Raw genomic sequence first — 18,368 nt, 5'->3', positions numbered from 1 at the left:
TGGTGACTGCCTCCCAAATGCTGTAATAGTACCTTGTGTGTCTTTGACACGAACACTAGGAACTACAAGTAACCAGAACCCAGCTAAACAGCTGGCTTAGTGTTTCTTACATTCATTTGGAATTTAAAATGTAAACATTTTACCTCAGCTTACATTTTACCTACTTCATTGTCTTTTGTACATCTTCTCATGGTGGGTTTTCACTGTTTACACAACCATGTCACACACTCAACATGTTGACATTTAAGACACAGAGAGATAAAGAGTACTCTGCTCAACAGTGCTGTGGTCTCCTTTTTCCCACTGGCTCCCCAAGATAAAACATAAACACTAAAGCCCACACTTGTGTTTTATTGTTTGTGATCGCCTGCTGCACTTGCTGGTGACTGGAAGATATCATGGGTTGCATATTTGTTTATTATATATTGCTGGTTTAGGAGACATCAGAACATTTTTGATGAGTGTATATCAAATCAAATGAACAACACTGTCACAATGTCATTCATATAATTAGTAGTATTGCATTGAAACTCTTTGACAGCTATGTCCTCTCAAAGTTCTCTCTTTTTTTTCTAAGTGACATGAAGTGCTCTTTTATATTATGCTTTTAAAAATAAAAAGTATTAAATGTTACTGTGATTATTTTTTAGAATAGCGCCACATGTACTGCAACCATTAAAAATGATACCTTGTTTGTAACCTTGTAAAAGGGGATCTTCCACCAATCTTGACAAACACCCTCTTTAATATTGTTTCCAGATGAATCCAACCCTCCATGTTTCCACATTTTCAAAGATAAACTTCACAAGTAACATCCCTCAAAAAGCTTTCTCATCCTAACACTTTCTCAGTTTACTAGTTTTTCTGCACTTTTAATGTGTGTCCCAAATGCAGTAAATATTATGTATAACACAGTTAAGTGAATAGACTTTATGCCTTTATATTATGTTTTCTAGATTTATAATATCTAACTTTTTTATTGTTCCTTCAACAGTGGAATATCTCAGACTATTTTTTTCAAAGAGGAGAAATAATTGAGACAGAATTGGATAAAGAAGAAGCAGTCTTAGAGAAACAAGCAAAAGAGAAAGGAGTTCCTTTGAATCGTCCTTTTCACCCTGCACCCCCATTTGACTGCTTATGGTTATGTTTATATGCAAAGCTAGGAGAACTGTGTGTAGATCCTAGACCTGCAGTGAGGAAGAGTGCAGGACAAACACTGTTCTCTACCATTACTGCTCATGGAACTTTACTGCAACAAGCTACATGGCATACTGTTGTCTGGAAGGTAATTATCTTTATAAAGTTCTTATGAATAACACACTGTCTATTTGTTATGCCTGGTTCTTAGTACAGGGTTTATTTTGTAGTATTAACTAGCCTCAAATAATAATAAGACATTTTATTTACATAGTGCCTTTGACATGCTCAAAGTTCTTCGCAGAAATTCAGAAAGAACAACAGGGCATATGCAACTTTGGACACAAATAATATTTGCATAAAATGCTTAATAAAGATAAATACAGAATATACAATGTATTGAAATAGAGAGAGATAGACAATAGATCGAAGTAAAATACAAAACCACCAATACTGTAAGAAATCCCTGAACAAATAAAACTGTTCCTGAGCATCTGGACAAAATGGGTAAACTGAAATACGGGTCAGAAAGCCTAGGTAAGTTAAATGGCTCATTTTCTTAAGGTGAATTTTAGTGCCAATTAGCAAAACTTCAGTTTTATGCAGATAAGTTTATTCCATGTAGGTTTTAACTTCACTGAGGCAAGTTGTGAGGTGAGCAAAATATAATGAACTTTTACTTTTAATGCTGAAATAGATCTGAGTATCATCCGCTTAAAAAAATGATAGCCCATTCCAAAATGACAAATTATATGGCCAAGGGGAAGCATGTAGAAAGAGAACAGCAGTGGACAGGGCTTTGGGGTATTCCTTGCTTGACTAGCACAGAGCTGAAGCTGCTGTTGCAAAGTCTAGGAAACGTTTTTCTGTCAGTCAGATAGGACTGGAGGGCAGTGCCTAAAACACCCAGAAAGTTCTGACTTTCAGTAGAATAGAATCAGTAGAATATCATGCTTGCCAGAACTAGCAGAATTAATATACTGGTCTGCCTAGAGTCTGCTGCCATAAGTAAATCCATTAGCTACATGAAACAGAGCAGTTTTACAGTTGTTCAGTGCTCTGAAACCAGACAGACAGGGTTCCATTATCTTGTTACAAGTCAAATAACTGATGAATTGGGAAGCCATAACATGCTTAAGACCTTTACTTAGAAAAGGTAAGTGAGACAGAGAGGTGGAAAATTGTTCAGCTTGTCAGCATCAAGACTAGACAATTTTTTAATGTTGAGATTACAGAAGCGATTTTCCAAGTAGCTGGCACACAACCAGTGTCAAGAGATGTATTTATTACTAGCCAACCCGCGGCATATGCCGCATAATCAGGCCGGTTTTTTCATCATTTTTAAGCACAGGGAGAAAATTTAACATTTGCAAAATCGGTAATGTAATAAATCAGCAAGAAAAGCAACATTGTAACAATGCACGGAACGAACCAACACACATTCGTCCGTGCGGCGTAGCGAGGTGGGAGGGGGGTGTGTACAAAGTGCAGGAGCATCTAAGAAGACGCATGTTTGTCGCGGATGCGAATTGCTGTATGTAGCGTGTACAACACTATGCGGTCGTGCTTCGAAACCGAAAACTCGTTTTTTAAAGACTGCACACTTCATTGTGTTTTAACATCAGTTGTAAAGAAATGTTTTAATGATCCCATGGGATACCCCTTGTAAACAGTTTTACACGCTGCATATGGCGATTCACCTCCGCAAGAAACATGCCTCTATTAACAGTCAACGTGTGGGAGGGGGTTGTATACAAAGGTTAGGGACGAAAACAGTGGGAGCGTAAGAGTCGCACTTAGTGGCAATTCCACGGTTTGCAGCCCGAATGGGGTTCAACGGCTTACCCACGCCTAGACACATGCTCAATCTCATGCATAATTATTTATTGAATGGTAAACACTTCTGGAAAGACACGGTTGTTTAAAACAGGTTAGTGTGAGAATACAAAAGTAACTGAATGAAAAGATGGAACTCTGGAGAGAGCAAAATGCAACACAATAGTGAACCCGCGGCATAACAAACACCGCACAATTATTTATTGATGGTTGAACATTTCTGGAAAGACACAGGGACACCCCTCGCAAACTGTTCTACATGCCGCATACAGCGATTCACATCTGCGACAAACAAACTGTTTTACACACTGCATACAGCGAATCACATCCGCGACATGATTTTTCCTAGATGGTCCTGTCGCGTCCACCCTCGCACTCGAAGCATACACACTGCCTGCTCATGTGCCCGTCGCAAGCGCGTCCCAGCCTCGTTCTCGAAGCATACACACCGCCTGGTTATGTGTCCGCTCGCAAGAGAAACTCACGGAGAGCCGCCCACCAGCTGCCTGTGTGTGTGCCTCTGTCTGTCTCTGGCGTGGCTTTCTCTTGCGCTGTGTGAACCGGTCAGGCACAGAGAAGGTCAGCTGCTGACAGAGCGTCTTGACAGTTGCAGGGCCTGCATTGGTGAAGCAGGTGAGACGGTAATGAAACAGAGGCACAGGGCTTATTGGTTTTTAAAGACTGATTCCTTCATTGTGCTTTAACCTCAGTTTTAAAGGATTGTTTTAAGGATGCCATGGGATACCCCTTGCAAACCGTTTCACACGCTGCATATGGCGATTCACCTCCGCGAGAAACATGCCTCTAACAGTCAACGTAGCTCGGAGGTACATAACATTAACCTGACCTGCACTGCATGTGGCCTTTACGACAGATGAACATAAATGACACCATTTTTTCTGTGTCGTCGCGTCCGAGTTGGTGGGCGTGGCCCTGCGAGTTGTCGTAGTATCCAATGGTCTTGGAGTTGGTGGGCGTGGCTCCTTTCTGTGTGCACCATAGGTGTCTCACTTGTCTGCGGCTTAGTTAATCCATGCCCCTTCCGGCGTGCTTTTCATGGTTGTTTTGCCTTAGTGAATTATATATATGTAGATAGATTGTCATAGCAGTTGGGATTGTGGCAAGAAGGCAGGATTTGGAAAGTGTGGTGGGGATGAGGTCCACTACATAAGTAGTGGGCCTCATCTTACAGACCAGGTCATTAATAGATGGAGATGAAACTGGTAAAAATTTGAAAAAGGAGCTGGATAGTGAGGGAATATGGGGAAAATATAAAAAGAAGATGAACTTGTATTAGTTGAATTATTTAGGTTTTTAATTTTATCATGGACAAAGTGAAGGCATTTTTTAGTGGTTGGGGCCAGTCAGGCTGAATTAGTTTATTAATCAAAGAGAACAAAAGCCTCAGGTTGTCATGGCCACTTTCAGTTACTCTGCCACAATGTGCGTTCTTGGCCACAGTTAATGCATCTCTATAAGCCCTTTAATGACTGGAGAAAGTCTGGGCATGCACAGTGAAGCCAGTTTTACATGACCTTTTCTAGGTATCCTTCAGCTGCTTTTATAGACTGCAATGCTGAATTACATCATGGAGCTGAATGCTTAAAGGAGACCTCCTTGTGTTTTAAAGGAGCTAGTTAGTTAAAGATCAGAAATGAATCCAACAAGGAAAGGACATACATTTTTTTAAAGGTTTTCTGGAACAAATTTGATGTTTACAGTTTTGAGCAGGATGGGACATTGAGACAGTAAAAACACTGCTATATGATGAGAGAGGCCCAAATCATTTATTTGTGGTTTATTTGTTTATTTCAGTTATCACCAGAACCTTTTTCAAGATACCTTTGAAAGTCTGTGTCTTTAAACTAAGTGTCTGTACAGCATGTCCTTTTTTTTAAGGAGTAAATTATTTTTTTTTTCTTGAAGGTGTTGTTCAATCTTTTGGATCGAGTTAGAAAATCGTCAACAACAGCGGACAAGGAAAAAATTGAATCAGGTGGTGGGAACATTCTCATTCATCATTCAAGAGACACTGCTGAGAAGCAGTGGGCTGAGACATGGGTCTTGACTTTGGCAGGAGTGGCAAGAATCTTCAACACTAGGAGATATTTACTACAGTCCCTAGGTAGGGTTTTAGTGGCAGTGTTTCATAAAGGTTTTAAGGTTTGTTAAGTTACTTCTATTAAGTGCATGAAATCAAATGTTAATTTTCTGTGTAACTGTTTATTAGTATTCTATTTACTGATCTGACCAGTAAAACCGTACGAATGGACGAAATGTAAAGTTTTACAAAGCTGCAGTGATCTAAAATCTACTTTTATGTTTGTGTAATGCAGTACATCAATTCCTTATTTTAAAGAATAATTGATTTCGATTTTGATAGCATTCTTTCTTTTTTTAGTATGTTTGTGTCTCTCATTCATAGAATAAAACAGATGCAGATTGTATTTCCCAGTGTGTAGGTATTCCTAGTAGCTTGTCACCATGCTGTTTTTTCATGTTAGATTCAATAAATATAGTTTTGGACTTTTTATGCACTGTATAATATTAAGCATAGCAGAATGGTGGTACAGTGGCTAGGGCTGCTGTCTCATGGATCCATAGTTTTATTTTCAAATCCTGAACTCAGTCATTGTCTATGTACTGTTCATAAGTTCTCCCAGTGTCTTTGTGGGTTTGCCACTGGTTACTCTGTATTTCTTACCACATTCCAAAAGATGTTTATAATAAGTTATTATTTATTATCACTCTAAATTTGCCCTAGTCTGTGTTTGTGTCTGTGTGTGTCCTATTCAGAGGTTTCCTGAATTTAAGGACTTGTGTGTCTCGTTTTAAAAGTGTGTTGTTTTGTCTAAGGAGAAATAAAAAAAAAGAAACCTGATACCATTGAGCACACAATGGAGCAAATTAAAAACATTTTGTTTTAGCTTTAGCTATTGTCCTTCATGCTTGGACAATAACCATATACGCTTGTATAAAACAGTGTTGAGCAGCATAACTTTTGCCATACTACAGAATAATTTTTCTGTCAGCGTACTTTTAACATATACCGATTAACTTTTCTATCTGGTATTTTCTCATTAATGTATTTAGACAGAACTTGTGAGACATGCAAGACAGAAGAATTGTTTGAAAATCATGCATCATGCTTTGTTAAGTGCTGTTCCCCACCTAGCAGAGAATTATGCTTTTGAGTGTTCTAATAATATCATGCTGTCCACACCCTCACAGCTATTAATGAAGACGTGCATTAGTTTTTGAGTCATTGCTAGAGAGCACTCCAGATGCTTTGTGCTCAGCTCATCATAAGTCCTGACATATCTAGTAAGAGAAAATATTCTTCTGCTCTGTAGATATGCTACATGTATTTTTGATTTTTTTTATACAATCAAGGAGTTTACATTTGATACTCTTTAAGTTGATTTTGAATTTGACATGCTATAGTTACATTTGTTCAAAGTTTTCTAACTTCTTATTACCAAGAGACATACAGTGTAGGTGGAGTCTTTATCCTTTTAAATGCTCATAAAATATGTCATTTTCAGAGCTGTTTTACTTGTTCTACAGGGGATTTCTTCAAAGCCTGGGAAGTGCTTCTGGATCATATCCAATCAGCAGCACTCAGCAAGAATAATGAAGTCTCCCTAGCTGCTTTAAAGAGTTTCCAGGAGATTTTACAAATAGTTACCCCAGTGAAAGATTCAGAGAAACAAGATGCTCTTGCAGGTGTAAATATGCCATCCATGATTGATTCAGTGACTGCATCAGGCCCCGGAAGACCCCTTTTTAGAACAGATTCCGTTGGAGAAAAACTAACCAGGTATTATGGACCTGAACAGATACCACCTGCTGATGAGATAGAAGATTCAACATTGTGGTGGTCTGCTTGGAATGCCTGGTACAGAATAGGGACTGATAGCACAAGGCCACCAACCAGTACAGAAAAACTAACCTTTATACCGAGTCAGCCTTTTCTTACTGCCCTCATCCAGATATTCCCAGCATTGTACCAGCACATCAAAAATGGTTTCAGCATGGATGATCTAAAGAAACTGGGGGTGATATTGCATGGTGCTGTGTCTGTTCCAATCAGTTCAGATGCCTCTCCTTTTATATTACCATCCTACACTGAAGCTGTGCTGACTAGCTTGCAAGAAGCAGTATTAACATCTTTAGATGTTTTGCAAAAGGTAAGCTCTTTCTTTTGTGCTGCCTTATTTATAAGGGAATATGACAACTCAAATAATTCTATTATCACCATTGTGCTTTTTTCTAAAGGTCATATGAAATTGTTATTTAATAAAAAAAATGATCAGAATGTTCGTTCTTTTAAAAGAGAAATGATTTGAAGAATAAATGCAATGTGTAGTATATGAATTACAACACAATACGGTTGTTTGACAGAAATTATGCTAGGGCAGTTCCTGCAACTGTAGTGCTTTACCTGAGAAATCGGCGTTCTTCCATTTTTTTTCCCCCCGCAAGGGTCTTTTTGGAGTTTCATATCTCCTTAGAGAGTCAAGGCTGGAGGCCTGTCAAAAAAAAACATTGAACTCATTGAGACATTCCTTATACGAGTTTGGGCTATACAACAAATAAATCGTTGTTTTCTATTTAAGAGTTGTATACAATTAATGATATTTTTAATTTTTCAATTGAAATTGCAGTCTAAGTGTGATTCATTTTATTTTTATTTTTTGGGATTATGCACTTTTTTGTTTCTGTAAGTATTGCATACCTATGCAGAGAGCTCAGATTCTGTAATGTTTGTTTTCTGTAGTTCATAATGACTGTGATTAAGTAGGTTTGTTTTTCATTGAATGTAAAACAAACATGACTATTAACAATGTCATTGGATCTTTGAAAGTCTTTCCTAAGCAATCAAAACTAAAAGCTGTAATAAACAGATTGGACAACTAATATTATAAGACCTGCTGGGAATTTTATTTCTTCTGAATGAACTTTCTATCTCTAATTGCATAAGTATGTTGAATGCATATACCTGCTATGTGTAAGACTTAACCTTTTTGATTATTATCTAAAATTGGAATTTTGTCCAGATTCATTGATCTAACTACTCTTGCTAATTTTTTGTTAACAAAACAAAATTGGCAGAAGAAAATAAATTAGGTTTTTTGTTTTTAAGATATTTTCATTGTTATTGCATATACTTTGGCAAGAAAACAAGTTTTATTGTTTGTTTTAATGTTGGAACTTAGCTGAAATGTCATTATTGCATTAAAATTGGGAAAAAGTCTTGATTTTCTGGTTTTCATAATGTTGTATTGCAGTTATAATATACACATTTATTTAGTTTGGTTTATTTTAATAATACCCTTTGTATTTGCTGTTTGTCATCTATTATATAAACTTAGAACATGCAATGACAGTACAGAACATAATACAACAACATTGTTCAGTAGACACAAGACAATAAACATTAGCAATAAATATGCAATAAATAGTAGGAAAGTAATGGAGGTAAAAATTCTTAATCTGGTGGCACAACTTTGAATGCCATGAATTACTTGCTGGTTAGAAGTAAGATAAGACTTTCACAGGAACAGTGACAGGAGATGCATGTTTTTGAGAAACATCTGCATTTGCCAAATCCAAAGGGCAAATTGTTGATGGATTTATATTTTAATCATAGAATCTCTTAGTGAACACAGTGCTGCTCATACAGGCATATTACTGCGTGATGTATTTGAAAGTAGTGCCTTAAGATAATCAGGTATATCTTGATTATTATACTGGAAATATTAGTTGTATAGAAAATTCCAAATTATTTTGGGCTTAATGGCTTGTTCTCATCTAAACGTTTGTTTTTATGTACCATATTACAAAGAGTTAGAGGTCATTGGTCAACTTTAATTTTTTTCCTCTGATCTGAGGCAGTATGTTTTGGAAAGTTTAGTTTAAAGGGGGTAATGTGATGTTAAGTAATCACTACTTGTCTTGAAACTAGCACGTAGATTCAAATCAGCTGATTTAGTTGTTAGAGCAATCATTACTGGATTTTTTTTTTTGACAGTTTCTTGGGTTTGTGTTACTGGATGTTTTTCTTAAGGCCGGTACCTGGTACTCATGGCCTTGAAACTATGATACTCTGAATTCTAGAAAGTTGATTCAGTTCATCTGGACATAGTTCTGACTGAGGAAGTCACTTGGATGAGTTATGTAACATATCTTCCTGGAAAAGAACTATGTCCAGATGAACTGAATCAACTTTCTAGAATTTCCTTACCTGGATTATTGAGGCATGATACTCTGAACTGTAACTTGTATGTGATATAAAAATATGGTCAAATAATACTATGACTTCTCTTAAATACCTTCATCAGCGATATGTATAATACAGTATTTATCTACCATGTTGTGGTCTTGGCAAACCAGACAGAAAAAGTTCATCCCAAACACACATTTGTGAGGTTGTTCGATGATTTTAATTTGACCCTATTCATGTGTGAGTGTGTGTGTATCTGATAGCCTAAAGCCCCTACCATGGTTGCATTTTGCCTTGCTCCTGGTGCTGTGGAAATATTGTGTAATAAATAATTCCCATTCTGAAAATGTAAAATTTAGTCCAACATTACAATATGAAAATGTGTTGTATATTATTGATATTTTGTATTATAAAATTATCCAGGGCATTTAAGCAGCAAAGGGAGAGAGCACATACTTCAATTTAGGGGAATGGAAATAGGCTTTGCTTAGCCTGTGTAAAATGGGCATGGCTGTGATATTTTTTTTATATATATATATATATATATATATATATATATATATATATATATATATATATATATATATATATATATATATATATATATATATATATATGACAGGCCTGGCGTCCATGCCCAACCGGAACGCCCTGCACACTGTATTCAGGGGAGAAGCCCTGGACAGTGCAATACCTCCCCCTGGACACCAGATGGCCGCCCCCCTGGGCTGGTGTAGCGCCTCGGTTTTCCACAGGGCTCCCTGGGAATTGGAGTTGGGGGCAGCCCTGTTGGGTCCCGCAGGTACCACCAGGGGGTGCTGTGTTTGGGACTCCTGAGCCCGTGTGGGCAACAGATTCATCACACCTGGAAGTGCCAGGTGACCTATAAAAGGGAGCCAGCAACCACCACTCATCGGCCAGAGTCGGGTGGAGGAGGACAAGGTTGCGAGGGAGGAGTGGTGGTGCCAAGGAAGAGGAGTGCTTGTGCTGTACTGGTGTTTGGGACTGTGTTGTGGCTGGGGGGAGTACGGGGAAGACGTGTTCTCCAGCTAAAGAGTAATAAAAGCCTTTTATTTTACACGTGCCTACCGTGTCCAATCTGTGTCGGGTCAGGCGCTATATAACGCTTTTCTTATATATATATATATATATATATATATATATATATATATATACTGTATATTAATATCAGATATATTTGTAATAATGGGGGTTTTAACTGATTGTCGTATGTATGTATTATTTTGTTTCACACTCTACCTTGAAGGATTTTTTTTGATATTAAAATGTATATTATACTGTTTAGCCAATAAGTATTAAAGTAAGCAGGTACTCATTCTTCTCTCTATTTAGGTGACCATAGCATATATTAATTCATCAATCCTATCAATATTTAAATTATATTATTATACAGTTGTTAAACTATATGTTTTACATTTGCGTCATTTTGCAGTGCTACATTTTATTGCAAAATTTGGTCTCTATTTACTGAGTGTTACTACAACCAGAAATCTGGTGTCACATCTAGTATTTGTGGCTAGTTGGATTAAGCAGGATTCCACACAATGTATGGACATTACAGTGATGACCCTTTTTAAAAACGTTTCAAGTCTCTAGCTAGGCTATGATACAGACATGACTTTCTCTTAAAAATGCATATTATTCATTTTTTGTAAATATGAATTTAAAAGAAAGGAAGTAAGCCTTTCAGTACAGTAAAGGCTATGTCATATTATGTAACTTTTCCAGCGATTTTTACTCGTAGCTTTTTGTTTACATAATCAGAGTCAGTTGGAGGCATGCTCCCTTGAAGTCACTCAGCTAATTTGATATGCCCAGCAACTTGCCCTGATAAAATCAAACACGTTTGATTTTGTGTTTAGTCTTGGAGACGGCTGTGTGTACATGAGAGCTGGCAACCAATGATGCTCATCTGGAAGTACAACACAAAGAATGCAGTAACAAGAAATTGGACATCATAAACATAAGAGAAGCTCGTCTGTCTGAAGTCTCTTGCTGTACCCATTAACCCTTCATAAACCATTGGCTCTGTTAGGCAGCACGTTGTTGGCAGTCAGAGAAAGGGGCAAACACTACTGTACTTGAAATTTGGAATTCATACAGTAAATGTGACATGGACAAAGATTGTCAATCATTTAAACTGACATTGTCCAGTAAATGAGATCAGTAACTGTAGCTGGCAAATCTGACATAACTCATAACTAGAAGTCACATATTGTGACTATTGTTGGGCGGTATACCGGTTCATACCAAAAAACATTTTTTTATTTTTGTTATGATATGGATTTTTCTTATACCGCAACACTGGTTTAAATAGCCTAAACAATGTTCGGAATGTGGCGCAGCAGGAAACTGTTTAAGGGAGAACCTTTTTCACTGCTGCCGTGCTAAACATGCTTGCAACAGAATACATGCGTTAGTGGAGGTATTGAGTGGTGAAAATGGACAGAGTACATTCCGAAACTGAAGCTGTAGCAGACAATAAAGTTGAACATGATGACACAGAAGAACTTTTGCCGAAAAAAGGAGCCATGTCTGTTGTCTGGAGATACTTTGGTTTTAAAAGGTCGGCTGTGGACCATTATGTTCAAATGTGTGAATAATGTTTCTATAATACTGGATAATACTGCAAGCCAAGTTGTACCTGTTTTATTTTTTTCAATACTGTATAATGTACCTGGGTACTGTGTAATAGTGTGACAACATGTTGACTTTATTCTCAACATTTCCACTTTAATCTCAACACTTATGACAAGAATAAAGTCGACATGTTGACTTTATTCTCGTAATTTCTCATCAAAGTAGAACATTATAAACTAAACATCTTAAAATGAATATTTAATTTACTAGATTTTCTCAAACACCATCATAAGTTATGTAGCACATTAAATGCTTTGTGTTAAGTGTTCTCAGAGCCATGTTAATAGCTATGTCCTTCTTAAACTGACTTCCTCTTGCACTAAGAGGAGGCGCAGGCAGCACACAGAATACATTAATTTCATGATATTCCTGCTCCCTGAACGTTTAGAATGCTAAGATAAATACTTGATATAATTTTCATGATGAAATGCATTAAAGCATGTTTTAATCATATGGGGGCACGGGGGTGTGTAGGTTGCACTGCTGCCTTGCAGCAAAGGGGTCCCGGGTGTTCCCTGCCTTGAATTGGCATGTTTTTCTGGTGGGTTTACTCGGTGTACTTCAGTTTCCTTTCAAAGTCATGTAGGATGTGGTATTTTGTTATGCTGTATTGACCCTGCTAGTATATGTTTTGCTCGTATTCACCCTGCGATGTGCTGGCGACTCGTTCAGGATTTGCTCCTGCCTTGCACACAATGCTTGCAGGGATGGGCGCAATCCTGAATGGATGGCATATTTAAACATGTATAACAGATTTTTTTTTTAAAGTTCTGAACACTCCGTGGCCTAAATTTATAATTAGTTTTAATTTCACAAAGATGTTTATCATGTGGTGATTGGTTATTTGGAGAAAGAAAAAGGAAGGATAGGAGCTGAGGGTTTTGGTACTTCGGAGACAGCACGCATGCAATAAAGAAAGCCCGCTCAGAAGAACATCCATTGAATTCAGTGTTCGCGTCTCTGACCACCAGATCACAACCCCAACATTTAACACAATATTTAAGTTAAACCTGTGCAATACCCATTCATACATCCAGTTTTTTGGAGCCTCGTCACACCTGCCATAAAGTTCTCTACACTGAACATACACCTGGGGACCCCTTACTGCGAGGGAGCAGCACTACTGCCTTATTACCGTGCATGTGTAATACCTGCTTTAATGCATTTCATCATGAAAATGATATCAAGTATTTATCTTAGCATTCTAAATTTTCAGAGAGCAGGAATATCATGAAGTTAATGTATTCTGTGTGGCGATCCCTGCCTGCGCCTCCTCTTAGTGCGGAGGAAGTCAATTTAAGAATCATGTAGCGATTAACAACTCAGTGGGGTAGCACAACACAAAGCATTTAATGTGCTACATTAACTTATGACGGGGTTTGAGAAAATCTAGTAAATTAAACATTGCTTTTAGGATGAAGTGTAGTTTACGACATTCTACTTTAATGACAAAATAAACTATGAGAATAAAGTGGAAATGTTGACTTTAATCTTGACATGAGTCAAGATTAAAGTGGAAATTTCGAGAATAAAGTCAACATGCCAACTTTATTCTCGATATATCATTTTTTTTTTTCTTCACTGTGGCCCTAATACGTTTCTGTAGGGCTATACCACAAATAGCATTTTAAATGCAAGTTGCAGTTTTATTATTTATGTATACAGCTTAGCTTGAAGCAAGGTCCATATTAATGCAATTTGTCTTAATGATGGTTCAGTTGGTAAACATGTCTCACCAAGTTGCACTTGTTTTATTTTATTTTTGTTTTTATTTGGTGAATACTGTGTAATGCACCTGGGCTTGAAGTAATAGTATCTATCTATTATTATTGGAAGTTGCACTATTATTTATTTTATTGTTCTTATTTATTAGTTTAAATATTATGCAGTTTAATGATGGTAAAGTTGTTTAAAAAGTCACTTTAACGTGTCAGTGGAAAGAGATTGTTAACATTAACAGAAAGTGTAGTTGGTTTCCAAAAAATATTTACTGTTTATTCCTTTTCTAAGACATGTTCAGTGCAATACATCTTTTGACAAGCACCTCTGGATATTTTCCTACGTCTAAATGCTCCTTTGGATGGTTTGAAAATATGTTGTCAAAATTTTAGGTTAAGTTGTTTGCAAAATTTGTTCAGTAAAAAGGTTCTATATTTTGACTACAGGTGTCATGCACTGTGATTCCTTCTCTTCATTAGTGCCACCCCCTTGAAAACGATAATTGGGCCATGCAAACCTGTATTAATACTTCCGCAGTAATTGCAGTGAAAAATGTGGCTAACATCCACTCATGCATGGGAAAAAAATACCATAAAAATACCTTGAAACCGGTATAATTTTGAAAAATACCGTCATATAGAATTTTGGTCATACCACCCAGCACTAATTGTGACATTGGCTTAAGTGTGAGGGATATTGTATCAGTCAAATGATTTCCTTTAATGAACAGTCAGTTTTCTCATTATCTTGGTTCTAGTCTTCAGCTAGGATCTTGACTTGTTGATCATTCCAAAAGCAACTCAATTTCTTAATCTGACCTTTGGCAGATATGTTGGAATGTTGAGGTTTAGTTTTGAGAATCCTTTCTGGAATGTGTGTTAATGACTATAAATTCATAGTGATGGTTAGTCATCCAGACCCATGCTTGACAGTTAAGATAAAATCATTTAGGAAGTAGACAGTGTTTTTTTTTTATCCTCAATTTTACATTTTTGCCATGTTTGCATATAATGTACAATAAACCCAGCGAGATTGCTATGTTTGTCTGTCCGTCTGTCAACATGAAATAGCAGCTCCCAATGGAATGATTGGAATGATTTTGTTGAAATTCTGTACTATGTTTTTGAATCAAGGAAACTTGTCAGGAAACTTCTGTTTTCCTTGAGACATCTCAAATACTGCGTACTGTTCAAATTTATGAAATTTCAGAATATTGCATTGGAAGGCAGTGCCAAATTTGTGAACTCCTGTATTTTAAGACAGAGAAACACTCACAGTGACATGTTTTCAAAAATACCTTGAGAATGGTCACTTCAACTTGTATGTTTTGTATAGTGCCCTTTTTTACTCTTTGATCCTTGTAACAAGTTAGTCAAAAGCTGGAAGAGGAAACTAATTAGGTAATCATTAGTTTTTATGGGTAAAGTAATCAAATATGTATTTATGTTACAGAAAAAAACTACCTCATAGCTATAATATCTGCACATTGTAATGATTTAATATTTATTTGACAGTATAATTTATTGGTAAAGCTCCACCGTGCTCTCTATCATCACCCAAAGCAGCCAAGTTTATGTTTTAAGAAATTTAAAAAACAATTATCCACAGACCACCCACAACACACAAGATTACATCAATCAATGGCATTTTTACATCACTTGAACTTTGCTGTCTGTTAAAGCTATCGAGCCACCACAAGCCTATTTGGGCAAATTTTTAACTACATACATTTGCAAAGTGTTATGTAAAATATGAACTAGATTTTATTATACCTCTTAGTTGTATATGTGACTAATATGTTAAAAGCACATTAGTAAACAAAAGTGTGTTTACTAAAAAGTCACCCTTGGATGAAATAACTAAAAAAATTAAAATGTTCCTAATTTCAGAATGGTTAATTATGTCATCAGACAAACCTGAATGTTGCGCCATGCATACATTTTCAGATCTCTTTTCACCTTGGTTAAAAAGACAGATTTTTAGATTGATTTATTGACATTTGATGATTGATGTTTGTTTAAAAATAGCCAAAAATCTATAGGATCAACTGATTCCAGTATTCCTAAATCTATGATACTCTTCACTATATAACAGCTCAAACAGCCTGTAACTCTTTGAATTCTGACACTGATTTTTTTTAATCTAACTTTTTACCGTACAGTTAATAGCCTGTTGTTACCAATATCATTTGTAAGCATGTTTATATATCTTGTTCCACTGTGTTTATCTTGGAGTAATAGATGGTTATTTAAATGTGTTCCACAACAAATACATCTTTCCTAATGAAGGGTCCTGACTTGCCTCGAGGCTTGCATATTGTAATCTTTTTAGTTAGTCAACAAAAAGTGTCAATTTACTTGACTTCTCACTATAGAACAAATAATACATTCCTCTTTTTGAACCTTTTTTTTTCTAAATGAGTAATGATTTTATAGCTGTCTTATTTTGTACTGATCTTCCTGGCAGTTCATTTTCATATTTTTCATTTTTTGTATACCCTCCCAGGCTATTTGTGTCGGGGCTGAAAACATGCAAGTCATGTACCCAGCAATCTTTGACCAGCTTCTCTTGTTTGTCGAGTTCTCCTGTAAACCTCCACAGTATGGAAAAGTAGAAACCAAGCATATTGCTAATGCAAAATTTAATCAGGTTAGTACCTTTTTCATACTTTTAACAGTCCTGCTTCATGTAGTGTTTTGATACATTTCTAAAAGTTTATTCCAGATATTATGCCCATATAGTTGTCTTCAATGATTTTTTTTTTACTAACACCATAATCATTTTATCAAATTAGTTTTTTTTACAGTTTGCATTAACAAAGATATATTTGTATTACTTTGTTTCATATGTTCTTTTGTTTAATACCTCATACAGTATATTCAACATGTATTACACATTTTTTTTTATCTTTAATGCTTTAGCTCAGTGCTGTACTCTTAATTTTATGCAAGAGCTTCAAAGTGACTTTTTATACAAATTACTATTAATCTACCCAAGGATTTTGATATTGATGCCTTTATAAGTATACTGCCATAGCTTTTGTTGCACAAGAATAATAAACATAATAGATAACTGAGGGCTGGGTGATATGCCCAAAAATATCATCACAATTTATTTTTTTATACCATTCAATATACATTTTTATAATCGGCCAGAATAGTATTTTTATCATTAGAAGTGAACAGTAGTGTTATAAATAAAAAGTGTAAATAAAATAATTAAAAGCAACTCAATTTCTTAATCTATTTGCTATACAAACATTGGTATGAATTTAAACATATAACAAGACATTTAACAGAGTTCAAGATAACATCTTTAACACTGTCTTATCAGTCACTTGAAACAAGAATCAATCTGTCTCTCTCAGCAGGAATAAAAAAAAAATCATTTAAATGGAGTGTAAACAATAAAAGAGTTACACCTCATTAACCTAATGTAGTGAACAACAAATTTATTTTTCATTTACAAGTTTTTGGCTGGAAATCCTAGTCTATGTACTGTCTCTGGTTTGAAATGTTCTGTGGCATCATACAGTGTTGCAGCCTGTGCTGAAAACACTATTGGAGGGTAGCTAGTGGTAGGGATTCACAGATACTGTTTGGCTTGGTCCAGAGAGTCAGTTTGTGAAAGGATGGCTTGTGGATCTTTTACTAAGAAAAAAAATAGTTAACACAAGGGGGAAAAAAGTTTGATGATAGCGATATTTATTGCAGTTAATAGTAAATAATGCTTTATGTACACTACAATAGAATGTCGACTTCTTAGTTATAATGTAATACAAGGAAATCCGCTAAGAATTGGAAGGATCCATCAAAACTTGTATTTTAGTAAGCAAGTGAATGATATGAATAGTTTATAATGCGATGAACAAGTAAAATTGAATACAAAATTGCTGTGATATTCATATGCTTACATATGTATCTTTAGTGCCATTTAACCTAACATATCCTGTAAAAAACTAGATGTAGTATGGTAAAGCATAGCTATAAAGTGTCTTTATTCAAATATGTACTATAAAACTTTTTTTTTAAATCTTATTCTGTCTTTTCACCATTCTTTTTTTCCTGCCGGCACGTTGTGTTAAAATAACAGCATGTGAATTTGCTTACTTGTTAATTACCTGATATACTATAGTATATAAGCCTTGCTTTTGCTCTGTTGTTAACAAATTAGCCAACATGACCATATACAACATTTCAGCCCTTCATTTGTTTGGCAGTGTGTGTGTTTGCACAGTACTGAAATGGTGAGCTAATTTTGGCTGTATGCACATGCGCATGTGGACTGATCTTGAAGTCTGCCTTCTCGTGGAACCTGACTTAATTCTTTGCAGTGGAGAGCATTTTAGGCTTAAAACTGCAAGATTAAATCAATTTTACTCTTTCATTTTTCCCCACTTGATACATAAATCATAACCTATTGTTTGTAAACAATAGATTGCTGGTTTGGATAGCCCTTGCCATGCCAACGGCTATGACTGAGTTAGTAAAAGTGTGCTTTACCATTGATAGCTAAAGAAATGTCTCAGATGATGAAAAGGATTATAAAATTGCTATCTTTGATTATATTTTTTATTTGTATGAAATAGTCATACAGCGGTGATTTTTCAAGGAGAGAAGAAACCAGCTGCCATTTAATTACTGTTATCTATTTATAGTCATATACACCTCATGAAATGTTTTTTCTTTTTTAAATATGTAAAAAAAGATGTGTGTGTGTATATATATATATATATATATACATATATATGTGTGTGTGTGTGTGTATATATATATATATATATATA

The 18,368-nt window shown here is 35.8% G+C and overlaps 1 protein-coding gene across 4 annotated transcripts in view; it reads left to right on the top strand.

Annotated features, from left to right (window-relative positions):
- Nucleotides 1-18,368, top strand: part of mon2 (MON2 homolog, regulator of endosome-to-Golgi trafficking) — a 174,531-nt gene that overhangs the window by 138,480 nt on the left and 17,683 nt on the right. For all 4 annotated transcript variants that reach the window (XM_039760848.1, XM_039760846.1, XM_039760847.1 and 1 more), the window contains 4 exons: nt 995-1,288; nt 4,903-5,101; nt 6,544-7,166; nt 16,088-16,231. In XM_039760848.1, the coding sequence (XP_039616782.1) occupies nt 995-1,288; nt 4,903-5,101; nt 6,544-7,166; nt 16,088-16,231 (1,260 nt within the window). The remainder of the gene's footprint in view (nt 1-994; nt 1,289-4,902; nt 5,102-6,543; nt 7,167-16,087; nt 16,232-18,368) is intronic.

Source organism: Polypterus senegalus, chromosome 8, assembly GCF_016835505.1.
Source record: "Polypterus senegalus isolate Bchr_013 chromosome 8, ASM1683550v1, whole genome shotgun sequence".
NCBI classification, from domain to species: domain Eukaryota; kingdom Metazoa; phylum Chordata; class Cladistia; order Polypteriformes; family Polypteridae; genus Polypterus; species Polypterus senegalus.
The sequence above is the reverse complement of the archived record's forward strand: the minus strand, read 5'-3'. Positions and strand labels throughout refer to the sequence as shown.